The following is a 26,386-nucleotide window of genomic DNA, read 5'->3' on the forward strand; positions in this document are numbered from 1 at the left end:
GCCCCTCCTGCACTGATACACACTACAGATCTCTCAGGATGGGATAAGAATGCAGTATTCCCAAAATACATTTCTCCTTCTTGCTACCCTTACCCCGAACTAACAATGCTTGGAATAATGTTCTATGGAACACCAGCTGGGGAGACACAGACTTTGTTCTCTGATTACAACTGTTCGTACTTGGTTCTAAGAAATCAAACGTTAAAGGGGAATATCAGAGAGGCCAGTGACTATGGCCCATTCTTCATTCATTCAGTAGAAGAGGAAGCTAATGGTAAAAGGCTTTTTATTTTCCAGCCCCAACAATATTCTCTCAAAGCATCAAATGTTGAAAAGAACCAGATGAGCTAGAGTATTCCTAATATTCTCTGGATTAGGTACTACTTGCCCTTAGTTCCTAGAGCCATCCACACAGGGGTGATGGTGATGGTTAAGATAATAATGGTAAGTGTAACGAGGGTGATGGTGATGATGGCGACGATGATGAAGGTAGTGAAGATGATGGTGGTGACGACTGTGATGGTCATGGCGGTGAGAATAATGAGTAGAAGATGGTGAGGATGGTGATGGTGACAGTGGTGGCCATCATTCATTACTGAGCACTTGCATTCTAGACGCTGTTCTAGGTATTTTCCATACCTAACCTCAGTTCCAGAGAAGGCAATGGCACCCCACTCCAGTACTCTTGCCTGGAAAATCCCATGGACGGAGGAGCCTGGTAGGTTACAGTCCATGGGGTCGCAAAGAGTCAGACATGACTGAGCGACTTCACTTTCACTTTTCACTTTCATGCATTGGAGAAGGAAATGTCAACCCACTCCAGTGTTCGTGCCTGGAGAATCCCAGGGACCGGGGAGACTGGTGGGCTGCCGTCTATGGGGTCGCACAGAGTCGGACACGACTGAAGCGACTTAGCAGCAGCAGCAGCAACCTCAGTTCATCTTCACAATAACTCAGTAAACCACGTACAACTCAGTAAAGCATGTAAAATCCTCATTTTAAAAATGCAGAAATTGGCTCAAAACCTTTTATGAGTATTTCACTGTGATAAGGTGATTTGAGGTACTGAGGCCAGAAGGGGATCGTCAGTCATTCATCACCAACCACAAACACTCCTAAGAGTCTTCTGTGCTTACAGTTCCTTAACAAAAAGGGTAGGAACCATGGTTTGCTTCACTCCTCCTGGGTACCTGTCACTGTGTTAGTTGTTTTACATGTACCTCATACTTTTATCTTCCAGCAACCCAATGAGCTAGGTACTATTGTTGTCTTTATTTTGCAGGCCAGGAAACGGAGTACCAATAACATTACAAAACATGCTCAAAGTCACACAGCTGGTACATGGCAGGGTCAGGACCCAAACTGAGGTCATTGTGATTCTAATGGCTGTGTTTTTTTCTGTGACCCCACATGACCTCTAAAGATCCAGAGAGGTACCAGCTACATACCCAGTTCCTAGAGGACAGGTTCTGTCATTAACTTGAGTGGAGGCAAAGTTGAGAGTTTCATCCCCTGGGATGAAGAACATTTGATGCCTGCCTGAGCACACTGCTGACCTTGCCCCAGGTTTGCATTACAGTGAAGATTCTGGGTCCAGGCTTTGGAGACCAGCTGCCAAGGCTTGACTCTCAAGTGTGCACCGTCAGTTGTGTGGGCAGGTTGCTGGGCTTCTGTGTGCCTCTGTTTACTGGTCATAAAATGGGGGACAGATCTCACCCAGTAGCTGTGAGGGTTGAGTGATGTGGCACCCAAACCACAGAGGCACACGTGAGCCTTAGTCAGTGGCAGCTGCCATCAGCATCACTGTTGATGTAATGTGAACTAATGTGGGTGGCAGTCAGATGGGTATGTGCCCAGCAGCACCACTGCTTGATTTACTCACACCAAGGTGACTTTACCTGTGACCCCTGCCCCATCTACATCTGACAGCAAGTCAGGTTTTCTTAGCTGTGAATGCTCTGTCCTCTTCCTGGACCTCCTTTCAAGAGTCATGACAATGGGTGTATTTGCCAGCTACCGAGTGGTAAAGCTGGCACTCCATCCAGATCCCTCCGAACTCAAAGCCCCTGCTCTTAACCATCATACTACCTGCCTTTTAAAATATTGTCCTAAGAGATAAAATGCATGTAATAACAAGCTAGGTTTGTAAAATTTTGAAGTAAGTCCCTCAGGGAAATCCAGGTTGAGTAATGTAGAGGGAAACCACCTGAAGTATTGCTGGGTGATGTCATGAGCAGCCCAGAAGGTGGGATCACTACTAAAGATCTGATTGGTTAGATATTACCTCACACCTGTCAGAATAACCATCATCAAAAAGAAAACAAATAACAGATGTTGTCAAGGATGTGGAGAAAAGAGAACCATCGCACACTGTTGGCGGGAGTGTAAATTGGTGTAACCACTAATGGAAAACAGTTTGAAGGTTTCACAGAAAACTCAAAATAAAACTACCATATGCTATGCTATGCTAAGTCGCTTCAGTCGTGTCTGACTCTGTGCGACCCCATAGACGGCAGCGCACCAGGCTCCCCTGTCCCTGGGATTCTCCAGGCAAGAACACTGGAGTGGGTTGCCATTTCCTTCTCCAATGCATGAAAGTAAAAAGTGAAAGTGAAGTCGTTCAGTCATGTCTGACTCTTAGTGACCCCATGGACTGCAGCCTACCAGGCTGCTCCGTCCATGGGATTTTCCAGGCAAGAGTACTGGAGTGGGGTGCCATTGCCTTCTCCAAAACTACCATAGGATCAAGCAATTCCACTCCTGGATATTTATCCCCCCAAAATAAAAACACTAATCTGAAAAGCTACATGACCCCAGTGTTCATAGCAGCATTATTTACCATTTGCAACAACATGGATGGACTTGGAGGGTATTATGCTCTTGATGAAAGTGAAAGAGGAGAGTGATAAAGTTGGCTTAAAGCTCAACATTCAGAAAACAAAGATCATGGCATCTGGTCCCATCACTTCATGGGAAATAGATGGGGAAACAGTGTCAGACTTTATTTTTTTGGGCTCCAAAATCACGGCAGATGGTGACTGCAGCCATGAAATTAAAAGATGCTTACTCCTTGGAAGGAGGGTTATGACCAACCTAGACAGCATATTCAAAAGCAGAGACATTACTTTGCCAACAAAGGTCCATCTAGTCAAGGCTATGGTTTTTCCAGTGGTCATGTATGGATGTGAGAGTTGGACTGTGAAGAAAGCTGAGCACCGAAGAATTGATGCTTTTGAACTGTGGTGTTGGAGAAGACTCTTGAGAGTTCCTTGGACTGCAAAGAGATCCAACCAGTCCATTCTAAAGGAGATCAGCCCTGGGATTTCTTTGAAAGGAATGATGCTAAAGCTGAAATTCCAGTACTTTGGCCACTTCATGAGAAGAGTTGACTCATTGGAAAAGACCCTCATGCTGGGAGGGATTGGGGGCAGGAGGAGAAGGGGGCGACAGAGGATGAGATGGCTGGATGGCATCACCAACTCGATGGACATGAGTTTGGGTAAACTCTAGGAGTTGGTGATGGACAGGGAGGCCTGGTGTACTGCGATTCATGGGGTCACAAAGAGTCGGACACAACTGAGCGACTAAACTGACTGACTTAACTGATGCTTAGCAAAATAAGTCAGACAGAAAAAGACAAATACTGTATAATATCACTTATATGTGGAATCTAAAAAATAAAACTAGAGAATGTAACAAAGAAGAAACAGACTCCAAGATACAGAGGACAAACTAGTAGTTACCAATGGAGAGAGAGAAGGGGAGGAAAAAACAGGGATAGAGGATTAAAAGGCATAAACTACTATGTATAAAATATAAACCACAAGGATATATTATACAACACAGAGAATACAGCCAACATTTTTATAATAACTGTAAGTGGAATATAATCTTTAAAAGTTGTGAACCACTATGTTATATACCTGAAACATATAATACCTGTACATCAACCATACCTTAATTTTTAAAAAGTCCGTGATCTAAAAAAAAAATCTGATTCGTGAAGGATTTGCTGCCTGGTCCCGCTAGGAAGACAAGAAACACTAAGCCCGCTGGGAAGATAGGAGACATTAAGGAGGATCTTAAATTTCATCCCCGCCTGGTTTCTCAGCTTCTTTTGATAAGGGAAAGAAAGGACTTTTTACATTTTTCTTTGCAAGCTCAGTTGATTGTGTCTATTTCTGCAAGACTTTGTTACAAAGTCTTCTCTCCATACATAGAAAATCACTCTTCCTTAGATATCCAAGATAAGCAGTATTTTTAAGTGGAAAAAAAAAAGTAGATTGTCATAGAATATACACAGTGTTCTCTCCCCGCTCTACCCTTTTTTTTTTTCCCCAAGTGTCATTATCTGACCACAAGAGAAATTTGGAGAAAAAAACAAGTGTTGAAAGGCCTATCCCAGTATGATGGGACTGCATGAGCCTTGACTTTCACTCAGTCTTTTAACAGCTGTTTATTGCAGACCTACTGTGTGCAGACCACTGAGGATACAGCGGCGGGGGTGGAGGGACAATTTTCACTTTATGGGTCTCAGTCCTGTTTGGATTTGTGTAATAGGCAAGTATAACTTTTGTGCTGTTGTTGTTCAGTCGCTAAGTCGTGTCCGACTCTTTGCAACCCCACAGACGGCAGCACATCAAGCTGTCTCCTCTGTCTTCCATAACTTCTGTAACCAGAAATATAATAAAGAATTGCTTCTTCTCAAAGAGGAAAACCCCTCTTCTACAGCCCAAGCTAGCGTCACCCATCTCTGGCACCTTGGTATCCTTCTTATCACACACCCTTCACATCAGCCAGCTCAACCCTTCACTCTCCAACCTCTAGTCTCTCTTAAAAGAGAATGACAATTAAAAATAAATAATTTTTTTTTAAAAAAAGAGAGAGACAACAACAGACCTAAGTCTGAACTCTGATCCTACTGCTCACCAGCTCCACAGCTTAACCTGGCTGAGCGTCTGTGTCGTGCCTAGAAATGCAAACAAATTTCCTTGTTGGGTTGTTTGTAATGATTAGAAAATATCACGTGTCAAACTCCTGGCATGGTGCCTGGCACACAGCAAGTGCTTAATACTGACACTAGCTATTATTCAGTTCAGTTCAGTTCAGTTCAGTCGCTCAGTTGTGTCCAGCTCTTTGCGACCCCATGAATCGCAGCATGGCAGGCCTCCCTGTCCATCACCAACTCCTAGAGTTTACCCAAACTCATGTCCATCGAGTTGGTGATGCTATCCAGCCATCTCATCCTCTGTCGTCCCCTTCTCCCCCTGCCCCCAATCCCTCCCAGCATGAGGGTCTTTTCCAATGAGTCAACTCTTCTCATGAAGTGGCCAAAGTATTGGAGTTTCAGCTTCAGCATCAGTCCTTCCAATGAACACCCAGGACTGATCTCCTTTAGGATGGACTGGCTGGATCTCCTTGCAGTCCAAGGGACTCGCTATTATTATACTGTTATCATTCTCACTCTTCCAAGCTGGACATTCTCAGCAGGTGGCCTTGTCGCGGGTCAAGGGCCCAGGCGCGAGCCTGTTCAGCTCCCCTCCGTCTCCCTCCACATCCATCTTCCCCCTCTTCTGTCTGTCTTCCCCTACTGTGTTCTCTTCCAGGCATACTTCCTCCCTCCCTGCGTTTCCCCTTCTCTCTCCCTCCCAGGCCATCCTGTGTGCAAGGTCTTGAATCACGACCTCCTCCTTCAGCATCTCCAGCCTTTCTCTGCGTCTCACTCCTTTGTCATCAAACATGCCCTTCAAGCTGGTGCATCTTCAGGATCACTGCTTCTTTAACTCCTTTTCTACAGCTCGTACTCCTGTCCCACCAAGACCTTACAGTGTGTTACACCCTCTGTCCTCACCACTAACTTGTGACTTCGTCTTTGAAGGCCCACCTTCCTCCCCAAGCTCTGTTCTCTCTGTCCTACCCACCCGCCCCCACTCCCACCGGGTCTCTTTCTCAAAACCTTCTCATCTTTGATCATCACAGCTGGGATGAGGGATGCTCCTGGAAGCCAGAGGCTAGAGGCCAGGATGCTGCTCAAGATTCTTACACTGCACAGGACAGCCCCCCAACAGAGGATTATCCAGCCCAATATATCAGCTGTCGCTCCGTCACTGAGTCATGTCCTCCTCTTTGTGACCCCATGAACTGCAGCACACCAGGCTTCCCTGTCCTTCACTGTCTCCCTGAGTTTGCTCAAATTCATGTCCATTGATCAGTGGTGCCATCCAACCGTCTCATCCTCAGTCGCCTCCTTCTCCTCCTGCCCTCAATCTTTCCCAGAATCAGGGTCTTTTCCAATGAGTCGGCTCTTTGCATCAGGTGACCAAAGTATTGGAGCTTCAGCTTCAGCATCAGTCCTTCCAGTGAATATTCAGGGTTGATTTCCTTTAGAATTGACTGGTTTGATCTCCTTACAGTCCATGGGACTTTCAGGAGTCTTCTCCAGCACCACAGTTGGAAAGCGTCAGTTGTTTGGTGCTCAGCCTTCTTTGTGGTCCAGCAGTCACATCCATGTGTGACTACTGGAAGAACCGTAAGAAAGAAAGGGAAAGTCAGAAAGCGAGGTCGCTCAGTTGTATGCAACTCTTTGTGACCCCATGGACTGTAGCCTACCAGGCTCATCCATCCATGGAATTTTCCAGGCAAGAGTACTGGAGTGGGTTGCCATTTCCTTCTCCAGGGGATCTTCCCAACCCAGGGACCAAACCCAGGTCTCCTGCATTGCAGGCAGATGCTTTACCATCTGAGCCACTAGGAAAGCCCAGCTTTGAGTATATGGACGTTTGTCAGCAAAGTGATGTCTCTGCTTTTTAATACGCTGTGTAGGTTGGTCATAGCTTTTCTTCCAAGGAGCAAGTGTCTTTTAATATGTCAGTAGTGCTATAGTTAAGAAACTCTACTGGCTCCTTCCTCTCTAATTCATCTGTTATTTTTCTGGAAAAAAAAAAAAAATACAGTTCATTAAGCCAATTCACTGCTCTATCAGCAGCCGAAAAAGCAGTGACTCAGACCCTGGAGTCCAACTGCTGCAAGCCCAAGCCCTGGCTAGGTTGCTTGCCAGCATCTAGCAGCCACATGTCTCAGCGCCCCCCTGCCTAGTCTGTAAAATGGGGCGATGGTCAGACGATACAGTGGGGTGATGCGTCGATTGCTTAGCAGAGAGCTGGGCACACAGGCCACACTCATGAATTTAAGTCAGGTTTACAGTCTTTAGGCCACTGCCCTAGGCTGGCCACAAATTGACCTCAGCCTCCATCCCAACTCTTCCCTTTACTCCTCCCCTCCCCATCATCCACTCCACCCCAACTAACCTCGACCCTCTTCCAGAACATGTGCTGCATTCCCCACCTCTCATCCTGCCTCCTCCTTTCACCCCCCGATATTAGTTTCCTGTGACTGTCATGGGCTTCCCAGGTGGCACTAGTGGTAAAGAACCTGCCTGCCAGTGCAGGAGATAAAAGAGAGACAGGTTCGATCCCTGGGTCGAGGAGATCCCCTGGAGGAGGGCATGGCAGCCCACTCCAGTACTCTTACCTGGAGAATCCCATGGACAGAGGATCTGGCAGGCTAAAGTCCATTGGGTTGCAGAGTTGGACACGACTGAAGTGACTTAGTGTGCATGCACACATGGCTGTGATAACAAATTATCACAGGTGTGTGGCTTATATTAACACAACTCATATTTATTCTTTTACAGCTCTGGAGCCCAAAGTCCAAAATTAGTTTCACTAAGCTAAAGTCAAGGGGTCGGTCTCTTCCAGAGGGTGTAGGAAAAAAATCTGATCCCTCACCTTTTCCAGTCTTTACTCCTTTCCAGTCTTTACTCCTTCATCCCTTGCATTCTGTGGCTCATGGCCCCTTCTTCTATCTCCAAAGCCAGCAAGGGAGTATCTTCAGGTTTCTCTGCTCTGTCACATCACCTTCTCCTCTGTCTATAGTCAAACTCCCTCTGTCCACTTCTTGTAAGAACCCATGTGCCTATATTGGACCCACACAGACAATCCAGGATAAGCCCCCCATCTCAAGATCCTCAACTTCCTCAAATCCACAAATCTCTGTCTGCGCTGTCAGGTAATGTCCATGGGCTCTCAGGATTAGGACCTGGAAATCTTTGCGTGTGGTGGGGGGGGGGGCATTGATTTTTTTATGATTAAATAAATAACTTTATTTATGATGCTTCAGATTTTGTAAATGCCGACTGTATAGCAACCAAAGTCCCACAAATTCTAGCCAAGACACAACCACTGATCAAGACCCTTTGAAAAATCAAAAATAAATAAAATGTCAGGCGAGAAGCTTTGTTCCCCCAACAGAGAATTTAATAAATGAAAGTACTTCTCTGACCTTTTAAGGTTCACACTGGGAAAACTTAAACTTTCTTTTAAGGGCATCCCCAACCAACTGACTGCTCAATCAACCCATATTTAGAAAAATAAACCCCATAGTTAAAAAATATCTATCAAATGTTCTTCATACCCAGAACATAATTAAGCTTTGACACCCAGAATGAAAAGCCTCTCTGTCTCTGTACCAGACCAGATTGGTCTACCCATCAGCCTGTAATCAAGTCCCTCTGAATGTCACCATCAACTCACTGTGATGTCGTTAAGAAACCACATGCTAATATCCTTTTATTCCTGTGGGGCACCATTCATCCACATCATCCATCCTGAAATGTCCTCCCCTCCAACTCTGAACATATGCCAGTGCCCACGCCCAGTGGATCCTCAGCTGAGCGGTGATCACTCTGGGTAAACGATAGCTCTTCTTCTGGGACCCTCACACTTCCCCACTCCTTCAGCGGTCACTTCCACACCACCTGGGGTCACTGCCTGTTTCCTGTCAGACACTTAGACCTGTTCTCAGACTGAACCTGAGTCCCTTGAGGAATGGCTTCATACCATCCCCCAAGCTCAGCTCACAGTTTTGTGCACAGTGGACACTTAGTCAACAAGGGTTCTGTGGATGGTTTTTATTGTCTACCTCCAAAAAGAAAGTTGGATTTGAGCCCAACTGAAGCTGATCAGCCATTTAAAAAAACACAAGATGGATGGCAACTTGTGTTATCTTGATGGGAGGGTAGCGTTGCCCTCATCCTCCTGTCAGCAAGCCCTGTGAAGACATTATTCATAAAACAAAGAAAGTGAATTGACTTGATACTTACCTTCTTCTTGCTTCTCTTCTTAAGGATTGTCTTTGTATCTGAAATACCTTCTGGAACATTATAAAAAAATTACAAGCCGGACCCAGGAACTTCAGGTAATCTTTGAGCTCCAAAAGTTCATTTCAGCTCCTCCTTAAAATTTTCATGGCACTGGGCATCTTAACTCCGTTGTTCCTCTATGAGGTAGTCAGTGTACATTCTCCAAAAGGTGATATGATATCTCCAGTTTCACTCCAAATGATTCAGATGGGGTAGCTGAGATCTCCCAGGAGGGCAAGGAGAGTTGTTTTCCTCTGTCCAAACCCAGACAATTTTAAATGACATTAGATCTTAAAATTTGTGTTTATTAAATGCAGTGGAAGAAGTACAGCTAGCCACAGTACAGAGAGCAGACATACCAAAAGTTACACAATGTCAACATTTTAGAGGCAAAATAACCCTTAGGGATTGTATTGCTCTGACAGCTATTGCCATATTAATACTGCATAATAAACAATAGCAGTATTCCACAATTACTATCCACTGCTCACATGTCCAGGCCCAGCTGGGGGATGAATCCTTTGGCCTTGGATGGACTTACTCACAGTCCTGGGTGTTGGCTGGCTCTTGACTGATCTAGGCTGGCCTCAGCTGGAGCAGCTGTGCTCTGTTGCACACGTCTCTGATCCTCCAGCAGGCTGGCCTGAGCATGTTCTCATGGCACTAGCAGAGGAAGCAGAGATCAGGAAGAGAAACCAGGCCCTTGTGTTATGTCTGCCAACATCCCATTGGCCAGAGCAAGTCACATGACTGAGTTCAGCTTCGGGGGCAGGATATCGGCAGGCACTACAAGTTACATAACCAAAGGTATGAATAGAGGAAGGGTGAAATAGGGGGAGCACCGCAGCAATCAGCCACAAAGACCATCAATTCCAGGGGTAAGAAAATTTTTCTGTAAAGGGCCGGTAAATATTTCAGGACATATCATCTCTGTCACACCTATCTGACTCTGCTACTATACAGCAAAGACAACCATAGACAATTGCATAAACGAATGGGTGTGGCAAGCATGCTCTGTTCCAATAAAACTTTATTTATAAAAATAGACAGTGGTCCAGATGTGAGCTGCAGACAATAGTTTGCCAAGCCCTGATCTAGTCCATTCTCCTTATTTTACAGATAGGGACAATGACATACAGAGGCTTAGGTGACTATCTCAATGTCACACAGCTAGTTGGTGGAAGAATCAAGACAAAAGTTCAGGCCTTCTGGCCCTAGCTCACTGCTTTTTCTCTTATACTCAGCAAATAATAACAAATAAGCCTAACTACCATTTGCTAAGCATCTACTACGTGCTAAGCACTGAGGTAAAAGCTTTCCAACATCGTCTCCTTCAGTCCTGATAACACTAAGAAGTATATATTCATATATTCATATTAACCTCATCTTTTAAATGAAAAAGCATCTAGAAAGAACTATGGCTGAGAGTCTGTCTAGATCTAGAATCTGAACTCTTACCTATGATGCTCTGCTGCTTCCCTACTAGTTACTAGGTTAAGCATAGTTTTTCTGCATTTTTCAGAAAGTTTTGGGAACTTTTGTCCCTCCCGCAAAAGTAGTGGAAATGACTCCTGCATTAGTTCCAAACAGGACTAATCAGCCACAATCTCCCTTCCTCTCCCTTCAGATCAAGATCAGCAGTTCTCAGGAAACTCAGCAGTCTCTGATGCAAGAGAAGTTGCGGGAGCACCTGGCAGAGAAGGAGAAGCTGAGCGAGGAAAGGCTCCAGCAGGAGGAGAAGCTGAAAGCCCGAGTCAAGTGCCTGATGGAAGAGAAGGTGGTAAGGAGGCCCCTATCCTTCCCTTTCATGCTGGAAGGATGAGATGACCTTCCCCATAAAAAACTGAGGGCGCACATTTAGAGCAGAAACTTCAGCAGCAATCTTGATGGATGCCATGGAACTAAATTAATTTAAGAGGGTGAATGGAGACTTCTCCGGTAGTTCAGTGGCTAAGATCCCACACTCTCAATGCAGAGGGCCTGGGTTCGATCCCTGGTCAGGGAACCACATCCGGCAAGCCCCAACTGAAGATCCTACGGGCCACAATGAAGCTCGAAGATCCTACTTGCTGCAACTTAAGACCCAGTGCACCTAAATAAATAGACATGTTTTTTAAAAAATAGATAAAAAGGGTGAATAATGTTGGAGGAATTAACATGAAGCTTGGGTCTTAAAACTCAGAGCAGGATCAACTTGAGTAGGCACGGTTATTGCAATTTCTAGAAACAGTACTTCATTGGTTTATACACTGCAGCTGATTTTACAGATCTGAGGCATTACTACAAGTCCTGGTTTATGACCGACAGAGTGTTTCTAAGTATGTGCAAGACCAGCCAGTGTTATTTCAGTCTTTTGCTTTCTGTTTATACAGATCAAGGGAATAAAATGGCCAAAATTGCTGCTTACTTTTCTAGAAAACGGCCAATTAAAGGATGCTACCAGCAGTGCCTCTCAACTCAGAGTTGCCTGTGAATCACCTGGGGATGTTGTAAAAAGGCAGATTCTGACTCAGCCCGTCTGGGGTGGAACCTGGGACTCTGCATTTCTGACAAGCTCCTAGCCAGTGCTGATGGCACAGCTCTGCAGACACATGTTCAGCGACAGAGTCTCAGACAAAGGTTTTACCCAAGCTGGCAGATAAGAACCACCTGGAAGCTGGTTGAAAATACAGATTCTTGGGCCCTGCCCCAGCTCCACTGATTCAGAATCTCAGGAGAAGGCCAGAAACTGCAGTTAATAGGCCAATTCTCCTCCTTTCCTTGTATTTTTTTTTATATTTATTTATATATTTGGCTGTGTCGCTTCTTAGTTGCAACATGCAGGCTCTTCATTGCATCTTGCAGGATCTTTCATTGCAGCAAATGGACTCTCTAGATGTGATGGCTCCAGTAGTTGTGGCTTGTGGGCTTAGTTGCTCCCCAGCATGCGGGATCTTAATTCCCAGACCAGGGTTCAAACCCATGTCCCCTGCATTGCAAGGAGGATTCTTAACCACTGGACCATCAGGGAAGTCCTGAGTTGGCCATTTTTGATATTCAGGGACCCACCATGAATTTAACTACCTCCGTCACCATCACCCTGGATCCCTGGTTCATGACTTTGGCTGCACTTCTGTCATTCAAGAGATTAAAAAAAATGTTAAGGCCTTGCACCCCTCCCCCTCCCCCACCCCCAGATTCTGATCTAGCTGGGGTGGGGGTGCAGCTCAGGCCCTGGGATTGGTGAGCTCTCCCTGGTGGTTCCCACGTGCAGCCACCGCAGAGAGCATCTCCCACGTACCTCAAAACAGCAGCACCAGATCCACCGAACCCCAGCACCTCCTTTCTTCCACCAAAAAGGACCAGAACTGCCAGTTCCTCCATCTCCACCAGGAACAGCTTGGTGACTTCCTGCCGGGACCCTCCTTCTCTGTCAGACGCCCCAACTCTCCAGGCCTCTCCAAGAGGCAGCGGCCTCTGCTGGTTTCATCTCATCCTCTAATCCGTGCCTCACTACCTCTTCTCCTCTTTGCCTCTTTCTCTGCCTTTTGTGAAATAAAATATTAAAAAGAAAGAACCACCTGACCAAAATCGCCTGTGAGCCCCATACAGGTATATAAACAATGGCCTTAAATCAAGACAGGTCCCTTCAGAAGGGCAATTAGATGTAGAAGAAAAAAAACAATGCCATTCTATAGAGAGGGAAATAAAACCAGAAAGAACCTAAAAATCTTCAAAACCTTCACAGAACTCTCCACCTGTTTCCTCTCTCTTCTCTGTTTAATTTCTCCCTTCCCAAATGTCTTATTTTAGTTTCAGTTTTGGTTTGACTGTTTTCCACTGTGAATGTACAGTACTATAGCCCCAGCCTGTTCACCACCACCTTCGGCACCAGCCTGGGCCCTCCAGATGCCCCTTTGTAACATTGATTCCAACAGACACAGGGTTTCAAGGGCGACATCAACCCCCCTTTAATCACGCCAAACTTCAGAGGGCACACCACCCCTTGCAGAGGGGAACACAAAGCCAGGGACCCACAGACAGACAGTACAGCTGCTCATGTCCACTACTGTCCCATTGAGGGTCATTCTTCCCCAGACACTTACATTGATTGGCTTGACCCCAGGGACTCATCCAGAAGTATCATCGCAGGCTTGAGTGCTAGGTTCCCCAATTTTAAATGAACATGGCACTGTCACCCCCCACCCTTTCTAAAAATATGTGTGTCAAAATTCATTAATTAAGCTCCTCCTCACAAATCCTGACTTGTCTTAGGACTCTGCTTCAATGGTAAGAAATTCTAGGTTCCCTTATAGAGCTTCTCTGGTGGCTCAGACATTAAGGAATCTGCCTGCAACGCAGGGGTTCCATCCCTGGGTCAGAAAGATGCCTTGGAGAAGGGAATGGCTACCCACTCCAGTATTCTTGCCTGGAGAATTCCATGGACAGAGGAGCCTGGTGGGCTACAGTCCATGGGTTGCAAAGAGTCAGACACGACTGAGTAGCTAACTTATGAAGCTATCGTTCTTTTTTAATTATTATTATGATCTGCTAACCACATCCCCCTGACTTATGCACACACTAATGGTTTAGATCAGGGGTCAGCAAACTTCTCCCATAAAGAGCCACATAGTATCTGTTTTCAGTTGTGCAGGTCATGTCTTTGTCCTGATTTCTCAGCTCTGTGGTTGCAGTGCCAAGGCAACCCACGATGAGCATGGTGGAGTTCCAATAAAACTTTATTTACAAAAAAAAGCAGACAGTGGGCCACATTTGGCCCACATGCCGTAGCTTGCCAACTACTGGTTCTAGAATCAAAGGGACCAGGGTTCAGTTTCCCATTGATGTGATTCATTGGTAAACATTCCTAATCTCTCTAAGCCTATTTCCTCCTCAAGAAAGTGGAAATGACAGAAGAAATGATTGATCTTTACTAGTGAATGATTATCATGTGACAAGCATTTCATGTTCATCATCTCATCTGCTGCTTCTATCAACCCAATGCAGGAAGCACTCTTACTGTCCCCATTGTACAGATGGAGAAACTGAGGTTTCTAAAGCTTCTCACTTGCCCAAGACTATACCCCTAGGAAGAATCAGCCGCAGGCTCTAATCTGACCCTGCCAACTCCAGACCCCATTATCTTAGGCCCTAGATATACTGTCCACAGTTTTCCTTGGGTTTGTTGTGTGTTGAGATGTGAAAGAGTTAATCTGTGAAGTGCCTGGCCTGGAGTCCAGATTCCTACCATGGTAACTATGTCTATTAAACAACAGTCATGACTTTCAGGCTTTGGAGGAAAGCATTACTCAAGAGAAAAACAGAGCGAAAGAAGCATTAGAAGAAGAACGGAAGAGAGCCCAAGAGCTGGAGGACCGGTTAACCCGCCAGAAAAAGGTATGAGCTCGGGGAGGCAGAGCTGGCCTGAGCCCAGCGCAAGGTCAGGCAGCCAGGACGGACTCACCTGGGACACTCATCTGGGCCTGCCCACCCCAGCTGCCAGGCTCTCAGCTGCCCACAGTCTCCCCATGGGGATGCTGTGAGTAGTAAAGAGTTCACCTGCCCATGCAATGCCTAGCAGAATCTGGATTCCTGCCATCGTAATTCTGTTAAACGCCGGTCATTGGTTTTCAGGCTTTGGAGGAGACCATTTCTCAGGAGAAAAGCAGAGCAAAGGAAGCATTAGAAGGACAACAGAGCAAAGTCCAAGAGCTGGAGAACCGCTTAACCCACCAGAAGGAGGTACGCAGCTCGGGGAGATAGGCGGCTCAAACCCAAACCCAGCTTGAGGGCCACGTGGAAGTAAGTTTCAAACCACAGCTGATGGGGAGTCAAGCGTGGCGGAGTTTCCTAGAGGGATTTGTCCGTGGGGGAGCTCAGCTACTTTAGGAAGAAGCAAGTGGGACTCTAGGAGAGGACCCTAGAGTTGTAACCTTGCGCCTACAATTTACACAAAAATTGTAAATGTCATAAAATACAATCCTAGGGGACACATCAGGATTGGTAACATGTGTGTTTTCTGCATGGAGACTATATCCTGAATCCTAAAAATGGAGGAATTTCAGAATCCTGGGACTTTAGGGCAACGTGAATCCAACAACATCCTAAAATGCCCCACACTTCATTTCCACCACCAAGAAATTTTCTACAGCCCAGGGAAGTCCATCCCAGTGTTGATGCCTTGGCTAGCAGAAAATTCTTCCTTTAGATTGAGTTGACTCAGATTCTCTTTCAGAAAAGGTTCCAACCCTCCACCCACCCCTCTGGGCTCCTGCAAGTCCCGTCTGCTTTCTCTTCACAGAGTAACCTTTTAGATGCATAAGAATAGAGGTACCAGCTCCTCTCCAGACACAAATGCCCTTCACAGGCCTGGAGCCTGGCCTTGGTCCCCTCCTCTGAGCTGCGACAGATTAACCTGTGACAGATTAGCAGCTCACTGGCTGAAAAGGGCTCATAGACATGTTATGCTTGGGCCTAGAGTGTTTTATCTTGAATTCATAAAATTTACTGACAAATCCAGATTCCCATCCTCTCTTGAAAAGTCAGGAAGACTGGCCCTCCTTTCTACTTGCAGCAGAAATGGACTGGAGCTGAACCAAGTAGCAGATGTTTGCCACAGTCCCCACCATTCCCTACTGCATTCAACACAACTCATTTCATTTCAGGTAACTGTTGAGCCCCTACAGGCATCTGGGTTTGCAGCCCATCATCTGCTTTCTTCCTAAACTGTTTGTAGCCAAATCTGGACAGGTTTCCATCATGCAGTGGCCTAGAGCAGGACTGTCCTTGCCCCATTCAAAGATGTTATACTTCTGCTGATGTGTCCAAACTAGGTTTGGGGAAAGCCTTATTACATTGTTCACTTGAATATACTTACCTTTGGTCACTCTCAGATCCCTGGGTCTTTTTTACTCGACGTTCTCATTTGTGCTTCAGTCCTGGGGCAGTGTAAAGGGGTGAAGAGTGAGGCTTTGCATCCAGATGAGACATGGGTTCAGATTCCGGCTGGGCTGCTTACTGACTCAGTACCTACCTTCTTTAAAGGATGGCTGTGAGATAATGGTTAGAGATCATGTACAATGAAGTGTTTGACCCAGAATCATCACTCAATGAACGGTGGCTATTAATACCATCACTGTACTTCCAGTGCTGTTTAGGCACTTACTGTATGAACCCTCCACCACATCCCCACCTCTCAGAGTGAAATCCTTGCCCCACCCCCCAGGAAGGGAAAAGAGGAACCTGTGAGTAGAGCTCATGCAGTTTGATCCTATCCAGGGAGGGGAGGTGTTTACATGTTGGGTTTCACTTGGGTCTCTGGTGCAGATGTGCTCTGCAGGCCTGTGTAAACAGTGTCAGCGCCTGGTCCTGAGTTATTTCTCCAGGGATGGCGAGGAAGAGGAGGGTCTCCCAAGGGTTCGCTGGGGCGAAATGCCACTGAGAGGTCATCTGCACAGGGATGGGAAAGCCCCTTGAACTGAGCGGTCTTGAGGTCATGGGGCACTTCAGAAGGGAGATTTAAGGACAGGCTGATGGTGGATAGCCCCAAGGCAAGAGGAGTTGTGGCCGGGTCACCCACACCATGGACAACATCAGCCCGCTCCTCCCAGGAGGACCTCTCTGTGGCTTCTTGTCAGGAAATCTGAAATCAGAACCTCAGACACAGGCTTTGATCAACCTCAGACAGTCACGTGAGATTTTTCTTTCCATTAGACCTTCCTCCACACTGTCAGGGGCTTCCCAGGTGGCACTAGTGATAAAGACCCCACAGGAGACACAAGAGACACGGATTCGATCCCTGGTGAGGAAGATTCCCTGGAGGAGGGCATGGCAACCCACCCCAGTATTCTTGCCTGGAGAATCCCATGGACAGAGGAGCCTGGTGGGCTGCAGTCTATGGGGCCACAAAGAGTCGGGCACGACTAAGTGTATTGCACACATGCATGCACCACACTGTCAGATGAATCTCTAAGAACGACAGAATCACCAGGTCACATGGCTGGTTTGGAGGTAACTTTAAAGGTTAATTCCCAAGACCTGCCCAGGAGTGTGGAAGCAAAATGTCCAAGGGGGACAGAACTTGGGCCTGAGTTGTGCAAGGACAGCCTTCCCTGCGGTGCCCAGCTCGGCGGCATAGCAAAGTCCTGAGTGTCGATGTGAGATCAGACACAGTGGGGCAGCAAAATGTCTTACCCCTAAACCCACCTCACACTTCAAAATAAACGTGGAGCTCCCATGATGTTAGTGCTCTTCTGCTTTGTTGAGGGCTGGTATTGGAACCGCTGAGTGTTGGAGTTTTTTAAACTGCTTTTCACTGAAAAAAATATACAAAAGTATATACTATTTCATCCATATTATGGATTGAATATTTTTGCAGGCTAATCTAGGACCCTAACCACTGGCTATAATGGAAACCACATTCCAACTTCCAGACATCTGACAGCCAATGGTGTTTAAAACACAACCCATTCCAGGACTCCCCTGCTAGTCCAGTGATTAAGATTTTGTCTTCCAATGCCAGGGGAGTGGGTTTGGCCCCTGGTTGGGGAGCTAAGATCCCACATGCCTGGCAGCCAAAAAACCAAAACATAAAACAGAAGCAATATTGCAACAAATTCAATAAAGACTTTAAGTTTGGTGCATATAAAAAAGTAATAATAATAAAACCTATTTGAGAGTTGAGGTGCCTTTCTTGCAGTGACTAGAAACAGGGGCTTTGCCGGCAGCTTCTATCCTTCTGCAATTTGCATAAACCATTTAACTGAACGGCTCATCAGCAAGTTGCTTCCTGGATAAAAAATCCCTGATTATGGGCACTAAATACTAACCACAGCCCTCTCATCCCCTCAGAGCTTCCCTTGTGAGGTTCGTCCCCTCCCCTTCCAGAAATATGTATGTGTGGCTCATTAATTCAATACACTGCCCTCTTTTAGAAACCTGATTCTATTTCAGAGATTTATTTCAATAATGGGAAATTCCATTATTAATGAGATTCTTCTTCTTATCAGAGAGGCAGCCTGGCACGATGGTAAGAACTCAGACTCCGTAATAAGACAGGCTTGGTCGCCTTTCCTCACTGGCTCCCTGCCGGGGCCTCTGCACACGAACAATATCAGGGCTCAGTCCTGGCCTCTCCACTAACAAACTGCAGGACCCCTGGGTCCCCAGGAACTTTCCACTCTTTAGTTTCCTCACCTATAAAATGGGGACACAACTTCTCTGTGGATGAGGATGCTATGAGAATAAACTGGGTGAAGAGCACTGGCCTTGGGCCCTGGCACATAAGACCAGCCTCCAGCATTTGAGCTACTGTCGTTACTATTGGTATCATGCTTACTAGCAATTTCCCCCGCTAAATGTGCAGGCAACCAAAAAGACCGGTCATTGATTTTCAGGTTTTGGAGAGCAGCATGGCCCATGAGAAAAGAAAAGCCAAGGAAGCCTTAGAGACAGAAAAGAGGAAAGTGCAAGATCTGGAGAACCACTTAACACAGCAGAAGGAGGTATGGGGAGCAGAGAGAGAGGACGTGGGTGGTGGCAGCCGAAAGCCCTTGGAAGCAGCTTCAGAACCAGATGCAAGACTGTGTTTTGGTACCCGGATGTAGAGCAGGTGGTAAAGCAGGCTGATGGGGAGCTGTGCCACTGATCAGAGTGGCTGATGTCACATCACAGGACTCAACAGCTGTATGACCCTAGGGCAGACCACCTCACCTCCTGGACCAGTTTCATCATCCATAACATGGGGAGGCTAACTACCCCTGCATCATGAGATTAAACCAGTTAGTGTTTTTCGGGGCTTCCCAAGTGGCGCTAAAGAGTTGGGTTCAACCCCTGGGTCAGGAATATCCCCTGGAGAAGGACATGGCAATCCACTCCAGTATTCTTGCCTGGAGAATCCCTTGGACAGAGGAGGCTGCTGGGCTACAGTCCATGGGGTCGCAAAGAGTCAGACACGACTGAAACGACTTAGTGCACACAGCACAGTGTATATTAAGTACTTAGACCTGCCCTCACCCACAGAGGACCATCTCCATAAGCCCTGCTGGTCAACTGCCTGGGGAGGAGAGATGCCCTCAAGGGGATACGCCTGGTTGGAGTCTGGGTCAGTCCTTCAGCCAGCATCCTCTTCCTCCTCATCACTGAAAGGTATTTAAGAGGCAACCCAGCGTGGGCACAGCAGAACAACACCCTCCTGGCTCCGTCCTCCTAGTTTCAGAGATTCCCAAGTAGACCCTCCCTGGGCTAATGGTCAGGTGTAGAGACAAACGATGCAGAGGAAGATGGAGTAGACAGGAACATAACCAGCTCACACGGCAGTCACATCAAATAAGCGCCCGGGGTCAGTGCCTTCTGGAACAAATGAGAAGTACACCCTGGAGGAGAGTGATGTGGGAGGGGAGAAGGGAGTCCAAGCACCAGGCCGGGGCAGAGCTGGTGACATCCCCTACAAGTCCGGGAACTGGGCTCACCAGCCTCACCTGCATGGAGCCACCATGAAGGCAGACCCCCAAGGCCAAGAGGAGGGATGGATGCCCAAGCCATGCCCTGAAAGTCAAACAGGGGCTCCCTGGAGCCAAGAGGCCAGGTGGCAGTGCCCTTAGTGACCTGTGGTGGCATCTCTAGGAGCTGGGCTCCAGGGAGTGCAAAGAGACACGTGCCAGCCCCTTGGAACGTCCAGAAACGGCGGACAACTCAGTGAATTGTTTGATGCAGTTGTATTCATCCATCTGCAAATATTTATGGAGTACCTGCCATGTGCCAGGCCCTACTGGGTGTCAGGGATACTGCAGAGCACTAGACGGGCCATGGCCTTGCCCTCGTGAGCCCACCGCTCTAGGATGGAGGGCAGACAGCCATGTAAACAAACGCCCAGGTGACCCCAGAACCACAGGCTGTACAAAACCAGCATGAGTTAGAGAGTGGCCAACAGGCAGGGAGGGCCTCTCGTATTTGGTGACATTGAGTGAGACCTGGAGGGCAGAGGAACACTACAGTGACATCCGCGGGAAGAGAATGCCCCAGGTCAGGGGTCCCAAGTGCAAAGGAGGGCGCCTGAGTTAGCCAGGGGGTGGTGGGGACAGGGCGGGAAGAATGAAATCACACTGGAACAAGATGGAAACCAAAGGGGAGGGATCAGGGCAAGAAGGCCAGAGGGAGCCGCAGAGTGGGGGGCAAAGCGAGGCGTGGCAGGAGAGCTGTGTGGGCCAAACGAGTTGATACCAGTTCCTATTGCAGCTCTGCCCTAACGTGTCGTGTGACCCTGGGCAAGCCCCTCTCTGTGCCCTCATCTGTAATGTGGGTGTAGTGACAGAGATTTGTTGTGAGGAGTCAGTGCATTCATTGTGAAACACCTGCCCAGGTGAGCTCAGAGTCCAGATCGATTGGGGAGGACGGTGTGCATGGCGGGGTATGGGGGCAGGACAGTCAAGCAAAGACCTTGGCAGGGAAGTGAGGTCAGAGTCCACACAGGGTGAGGGAACACCGACACAGAGCAAGCCTTGTTAAGGGGTAGAACCCAGGCTGTGGTCAATGGCATCCCCCAGGCATCCCTTATACAGGTGGGCTAAGGGCAGAGTTTTATAGCATGCGCCCCTGCTGAGCAGGGTGGCAGACTCTGGGCCAGCCTACGTATGAACACTCAGGCGCATCTCCTGCCTCCATGTAGGGTGGGGCTTCAGTCAGGAGGACAGCTCAGGCAAGGTCCAGACACCAGGTGGCAGAGTGGCTAGGGCGGGGCACTGGCATCTGAACTGGCACCCAGTGGTGCAACCTTGGCCCATTACTCGTCCTTGTACTGCCTCATTTACAGCCTCCATGCCCTTACCTGCAGAATGGAAGGCAGATGCCACCTGGGGGGTTGCGTTCACTACACGGCGCAGGCACTCATGTGCAGCGTTTACAGAGCAGGCAGCATCGTCATTATCATTTTCATCTGTAATTTTCCAAGCAGCACAGAATAAGAGAAGGGCGCACGCCCTCCCACAGAGCATGCGGTGGCCTCTTACATCAGGCAGGACGCAGCCTGGCAGGGTGGGGACTGGATGGTCTCAGGCAGACTTGGCAGTGGGAAAATGCCAAGCCCATGCAGGGAGGAGAATCAGAGTCCAGGTGCAGCGGCGAGGCCTGTGTGCAGCGCGGGGCAGTGGGGATGGAGGCCAAGGGCGCGATGCGAGAATCAAAGGGTTGTTGGGAAGATCATCTGTTCTCCAGGACCACCTATCCCCAAAGCATAACAGTTTTCAATAGTTTTCCCTTTTTACCCAATAATGCACATTCGCTAAAGAAAATTTAGAAGATCCAGACCAGTGAAAAGAAGAAAATATAAATGACCATAATCTCAATTGCCCCAAAATAGCCATTATTTACATTCTGGTACATATCTTTCCAGTCTTTTGTTTATGCATAGATAAATTATTTATTTCATTAAAATGTTCTCGTGGACATTATATTTATGTGGGAGGCATCACTCCAAGAGTTTCAACAGCTGCAAATAGTTTCTTGACCCCACTCTGGCTGTGTCCCTCCTGGGGCTTGTGTAGGTGAGGCTGGGTTCCAATCCCCTCCCCATCTCAGGATCTATGGGGTAAATGTTCTCTGCAGCAAACTGTCCTGGACTTCGGTTTTTAGACCCAAGCCTTCGTAGGTTGGAGAGAGACCACCAGTGTCCTTTGAAGCCACAGACCTCAGGCCTACTGGGACAGGAGGCATCCCCCCACCCCCACCCCTGCCCTTGGCCTCACTTGCCCCACCTCCCAGAAGCCAGGTACCAACAAAGGACCACATTGGTGCCACTGTCTGTCCGTTTAGTAGTTCAGTCAGTGGCTCAGAATCAAACGCCTTGACCTGAGCACTCACCAGCCTGTCACTTCCTGCACACCAGCCCAGAAACCCTGAATGACGAATAACTCTCTCTGTTGAGGACATAACTAACCACGACTTGACTTCCGGTTCTCATGTCTCTCTCTCCAACGGGCATCGTCTTCCTTGAGCTCTAGCTCCCCAGCCCTGACTCACTGGTGTCAACTATTACTAATGCTAGCTTTCCCCTTGGGTGTCACTTCCCTTCCTTTCTCATGCACACACCCTCATAACGCTTGTTGTTGACTTCCAGATTTCCGAGAGCAGCATCGCCTATGAGAAAAACAAAGCAAAGGAGGCCATAGAGAAGGAAAAGAAAAAGGTCCAAGATCTGGAGAACCGTATAACCAAGCAGAAGGAGGTATGCCTCTCTAAGAGGAAAGAGGAGCCAGCGTGACTGAGTGCCGGGCTCCGGGGGCAGGCGGTCTGGTTCAAATCCCACCCCTGCCGCCATCTGGCTGTGGGACATTAGACAACAGTTAGCACCTCCGTGCCTTGCTTTGCCCACTTATGAGATACAGATGATCCAATAGATCACCCTCGTGGAGCTGGGAGACTTGATGTCTAACACACACAGAGACAAGTGTGTCCAACACACACCTGACACACTCAGTGAATGCTGTGTGTGTTGGCTGCTTTTATTATTATTACGAAGTGGAGAGGCAGAGTCTGAACCCAGGACCATCTGCCACCGGGACCCCCTCATCCTCACCGCTCCTCTGTCTGTCCTTAAGCTCGCTGTGGGTTCAGCTGCCTGGAGTCAATGTCCGACCGCCTTGGTGCTGTTTCTCCACCAGAACCTGTCACCTTCGCTATCAGCACCTTCATCATCAAACCACGTTTACGATTCTCACTGGGAGTAGGAGACATGGCTGAAGTTTGTTATCCAGGACCTTGTCTCAGGCATCTCCAAGCTGGAGGACTGAATTCCACCCTCCTGGGTCCCAGCAGTACAAAGGGCACACACACACACACACACACACACAGATACAGGTCAGTGTCTCAAAAGTCACGGCAAGTGATAAACGGACAACCTGACAACAATGAGTTAGATTCCAATACAGGCAAATACAATTTCAAAGGATTGTCAAGACCAGATGGGACCAAACAAGTCTTTATGTCTATTCACATCAGTCTTGGATCATTTTCTTTGAAGAACGTTTCCCTAACATTAATACACATAGAATCACTGTGGAGGGGGTGGTAATTTTAAATGCCCAATCCCTGGACTTTAGCCCCAGAGATTCTGATTCACTCTCTATAGAGTGGACTCAGGAATCTGTACTTTTAAAGCAGTCCAAGGGGTGCTGGTGCTCTTGGAACGACCCTGCTCAAGGTGCCAGTAAACCGTGTCTGGATTACGTATCTGTAAGGGCTTCCCAGGCAGCATAGTGGCAAAGAATCTGCCTGCAATGCAAGAGACAAAGGTTCAATCCCTGGGTTGGGAAGAGCCCCTGGAAGAGGGCACAGCAACCCATTCCAGTATTCTTGCCTGGAAAATCCCATGGACAGAGGAGATAGGGCTATAGTCCATGGGGTCGCAAAGAGTTGGACACAACTGAGCATGCGTGTGCACGCATGCACACCCTAGCACCACTTTAAGAGGGGCCTTGACCAACTGGAGCGTGTCCAGAGGATGAGCTGGATGAAATGATGTGAGAGTTGTCAGCTCTGGGCTGATGCACATGTGCAGGACTCCTTGTGGGCAGGTGGACGCTGCCCAAGAGGGAGCCCAGGAGGGGCCATCTCTCCATGCAGCCTTGTTTCCCCAATGATTCACTTGCGTCCTCCATAAAATACTTCAGTTAGGGGTAGCAGAAAAGGAGGAATTAGAATTTTAAAGTAGATTATTTGGGGCAGAAAATGGATTAGGAATGAGATTAATGCAAACAAAAAAGTGTATCACAAAATCAGTGAATGGGTCACAGTTTTTATTAGCCCAGTGAAAATGAACACCCAGTGGCTGTGTAGCTCACTAGACAAAATGGACCAAGTGCTCCTGGAAATTAGACCATTCTGGGTACTCAACCCAGAGAACATCTGTCCTCAGGATCATGACAGAGGAGACTAATGCAATCAACAGTGTCGTCAACAGCAGCCTTAGAGAAAACAGCAGTAACACCGGAGGGAAGATCTTGTGACAACCCTGCAGGCAGGCTGATGGCATCACATCAGGTGCTGAGAAGTGGGACTTGACCCCAGGGACTCCCCACGCACCAGGATAGACCAAGGAAGTTCAAGGTCTAAGACCCAGTCAGACATAGGGAGGCTTATTTGCATGCCGTTTTATTAGCACACACAGGAGAGCATTTGAAAAACTGATTTCATCTCTATGGGTGAAAACAGGATTTATATGAGAGAAAGAGGAGAGAGGGGAGAAAAATAAATTCAGACCTGCTGGAACCCTGGACTTGAGTAAGCTGCTGAGTAGCTGGCAAGGAGCAAAGATGCCAGGCAGCGTGTTCTGCCCTGAGGCAACCTCATGGCCCATCAGATAAACCATCTCAGTTCTCTGTGGATTCCTCGGGACGGCTGGAGTGCTTCTGCTGTGTGCTGTGCCTGCCGCTGACCCCCAGGGAGCGCCTCCTCAGGCCAGGTCCGCACACTGTCTGCACTGGGACTTCTCAACAGTAATGACCACATCACGACCCCAAATAAGAACAGACAGAGTTCAGTGGTGGTACGGAGAGAATGAAGCTTCTCCCAGGCGAGGCTCACAGGCATCACATGATGAGAACCATGCTCTGTTTTGTTTCAAAAAAAAAAAATCAGTTTCATTTCCTAGTTATAAAAGGAGCACCTGGGATCTCCCCGGCGGTCCAGTGGTTAAGACTCCACGCTTCCAATGCAGGGTGTGTGGGTTCAATCCCTGGTGGAGGAACTAAGATCCCACATATCATGTGGCCACGCCAAAAAATTAAGAATAAATTTTAAAAAATAAAAGGAGTAACTGCTCTAGAAATTTTTAGAAGTATGGAAAAAATCATTCATGAGTCCACCGAGCAGAGTTACCAGTAATGAAATTATTTTATTTTTTCTTTTGGCCATGCTCTGCAGTGTGTGGGATGATAGTTCCCTGACCAGGAATTGAACCCACACTCCCTGTATTGAAAGCACAGATTCCTAACTGCTGGACCAAAGAAGTCCACTAATGACATTTTGATGTGATTCCTTCCAGACCAGCTTTATGATGATCACTATGACAGACATGGACAAACATCGATTTGTTACAAAGTTATTTACACTGTTACACTGTGCATGCTGCGTTTTGACTTAATATATTACAAGTATGTCCACAGATCATTGAACTTTCTTCTGCAACACGCCAGTAAAGGGTGACCTGGGTTTGCACTGTGTTGGGTGAACCTTGATTCATTTACCCTTGGGCACGGGGGTGTCTCTCTTTTCAGTGGAGTGAAAAATGCTTGTCTGAGCAGCTCTGTGTCAGGGGCTTTGTGTACATGTGGGGTTATGTCCTTAGGATACATCTCCAAAAGTGTAATCAGTGGGTCACAGGATATGAACATTTTTAGGCTCGTGAAACAGGTTCCCAAGTGACACTCTCAGAAAGGTCATACTGGTTTTCACTGCCTCCGACAGAGTCTGGGAATGCCTAGCACTGCACCTCGAGAATATGTTTTGTGCTGTGCTGTGCTTAGTCATTCAGTCGTTTCTGACTCTTTTCCACCCTATGGACTGTAGCCTGCCAGGCTCCTCTGTCCACGGAGATTCTCCGGGCAAGAATACTGGAGTAGGTTGCCATGTCCTCCTCTAGGGGATCTGTGCAGCTAAGGGATCGAACCCAGGTCTCCCGCATTGCAGGCCGATTCTGTACCATCTGAGCCACTAGGGAAGCCTGAATACATTTCAGGTAGGATTAAATAATGTTCATGAATAGGTTACATACAGTATGATTCCGACTATGTGACACTCCAGAAAAGGCGAAACTAGGGCAATAATAAAAAGATCAGGGATTGGTAAGGGGTGGGAAGATGATGAATAGATGGAGTGCGTAGGGTTTTTAGGACAGGGAAACTATTCTGTGTGATTCCATAATGGTGGATACATGTTATCATACATTTGTCCAAATCCATAGAGTGTATACCACAGAGTTGAACCCTAATGTAAACTATGAGCTTTAGGTGCTAATGATGGGTCATTGTAGGTTCATCAGTTATCACAAATGAGATGATCTGATGAGGGATGTTGATGGTAGGAGAGGCTGTGCCTGTGGCGGGGGTGGGAGTTAAAGGAAAACTTTCTAATTTTTCTGCTCAGTTTTACTGTGAACCTAAAACTGCCCTAAAAAGTCAAGTCAAATAAGTAGATGAAGTCCATCCAGCCCCAGCA

General features: G+C 47.5%; 1 protein-coding gene across 25 annotated transcripts in view; it reads left to right on the forward strand.

The window, feature by feature from the left end:
- The window catches only part of FHAD1 (forkhead associated phosphopeptide binding domain 1), a 166,035-nt gene that overhangs the window by 106,255 nt on the left and 33,394 nt on the right, over positions 1 to 26,386 (forward strand). For 14 of the 25 annotated variants that reach the window (XR_015143255.1, XR_015143258.1, XR_015143257.1 and 11 more), the window contains 6 exons: positions 9,185 to 9,255; positions 10,827 to 10,979; positions 14,468 to 14,575; positions 14,813 to 14,920; positions 18,574 to 18,681; positions 22,290 to 22,397. Coding sequence is in view for 16 of the 25 variants with exons in the window: in XM_086343810.1 (XP_086199936.1) it covers positions 9,185 to 9,255; positions 10,827 to 10,979; positions 14,468 to 14,575; positions 14,813 to 14,920; positions 18,574 to 18,681; positions 22,290 to 22,397 (656 nt within the window). In the remaining 9 variants the exon portion in view is untranslated. Of the gene's footprint in view, positions 1 to 9,184; positions 9,256 to 9,951; positions 10,078 to 10,826; positions 10,980 to 14,467; positions 14,576 to 14,812; positions 14,921 to 18,573; positions 18,682 to 22,289; positions 22,398 to 26,386 lie in introns of those variants that run through there. The other 11 variants (XR_015143262.1, XM_086343816.1, XM_086343822.1 and 8 more) reach the window with 4 other exon arrangements.

The sequence above is a fragment of the Bos grunniens genome, chromosome 16 (genome assembly GCF_055505025.1).
Source record: "Bos grunniens cultivar Pamir isolate PY7600 chromosome 16, Bosgru_T2T1.0, whole genome shotgun sequence".
NCBI lineage: Eukaryota > Metazoa > Chordata > Mammalia > Artiodactyla > Bovidae > Bos > Bos grunniens.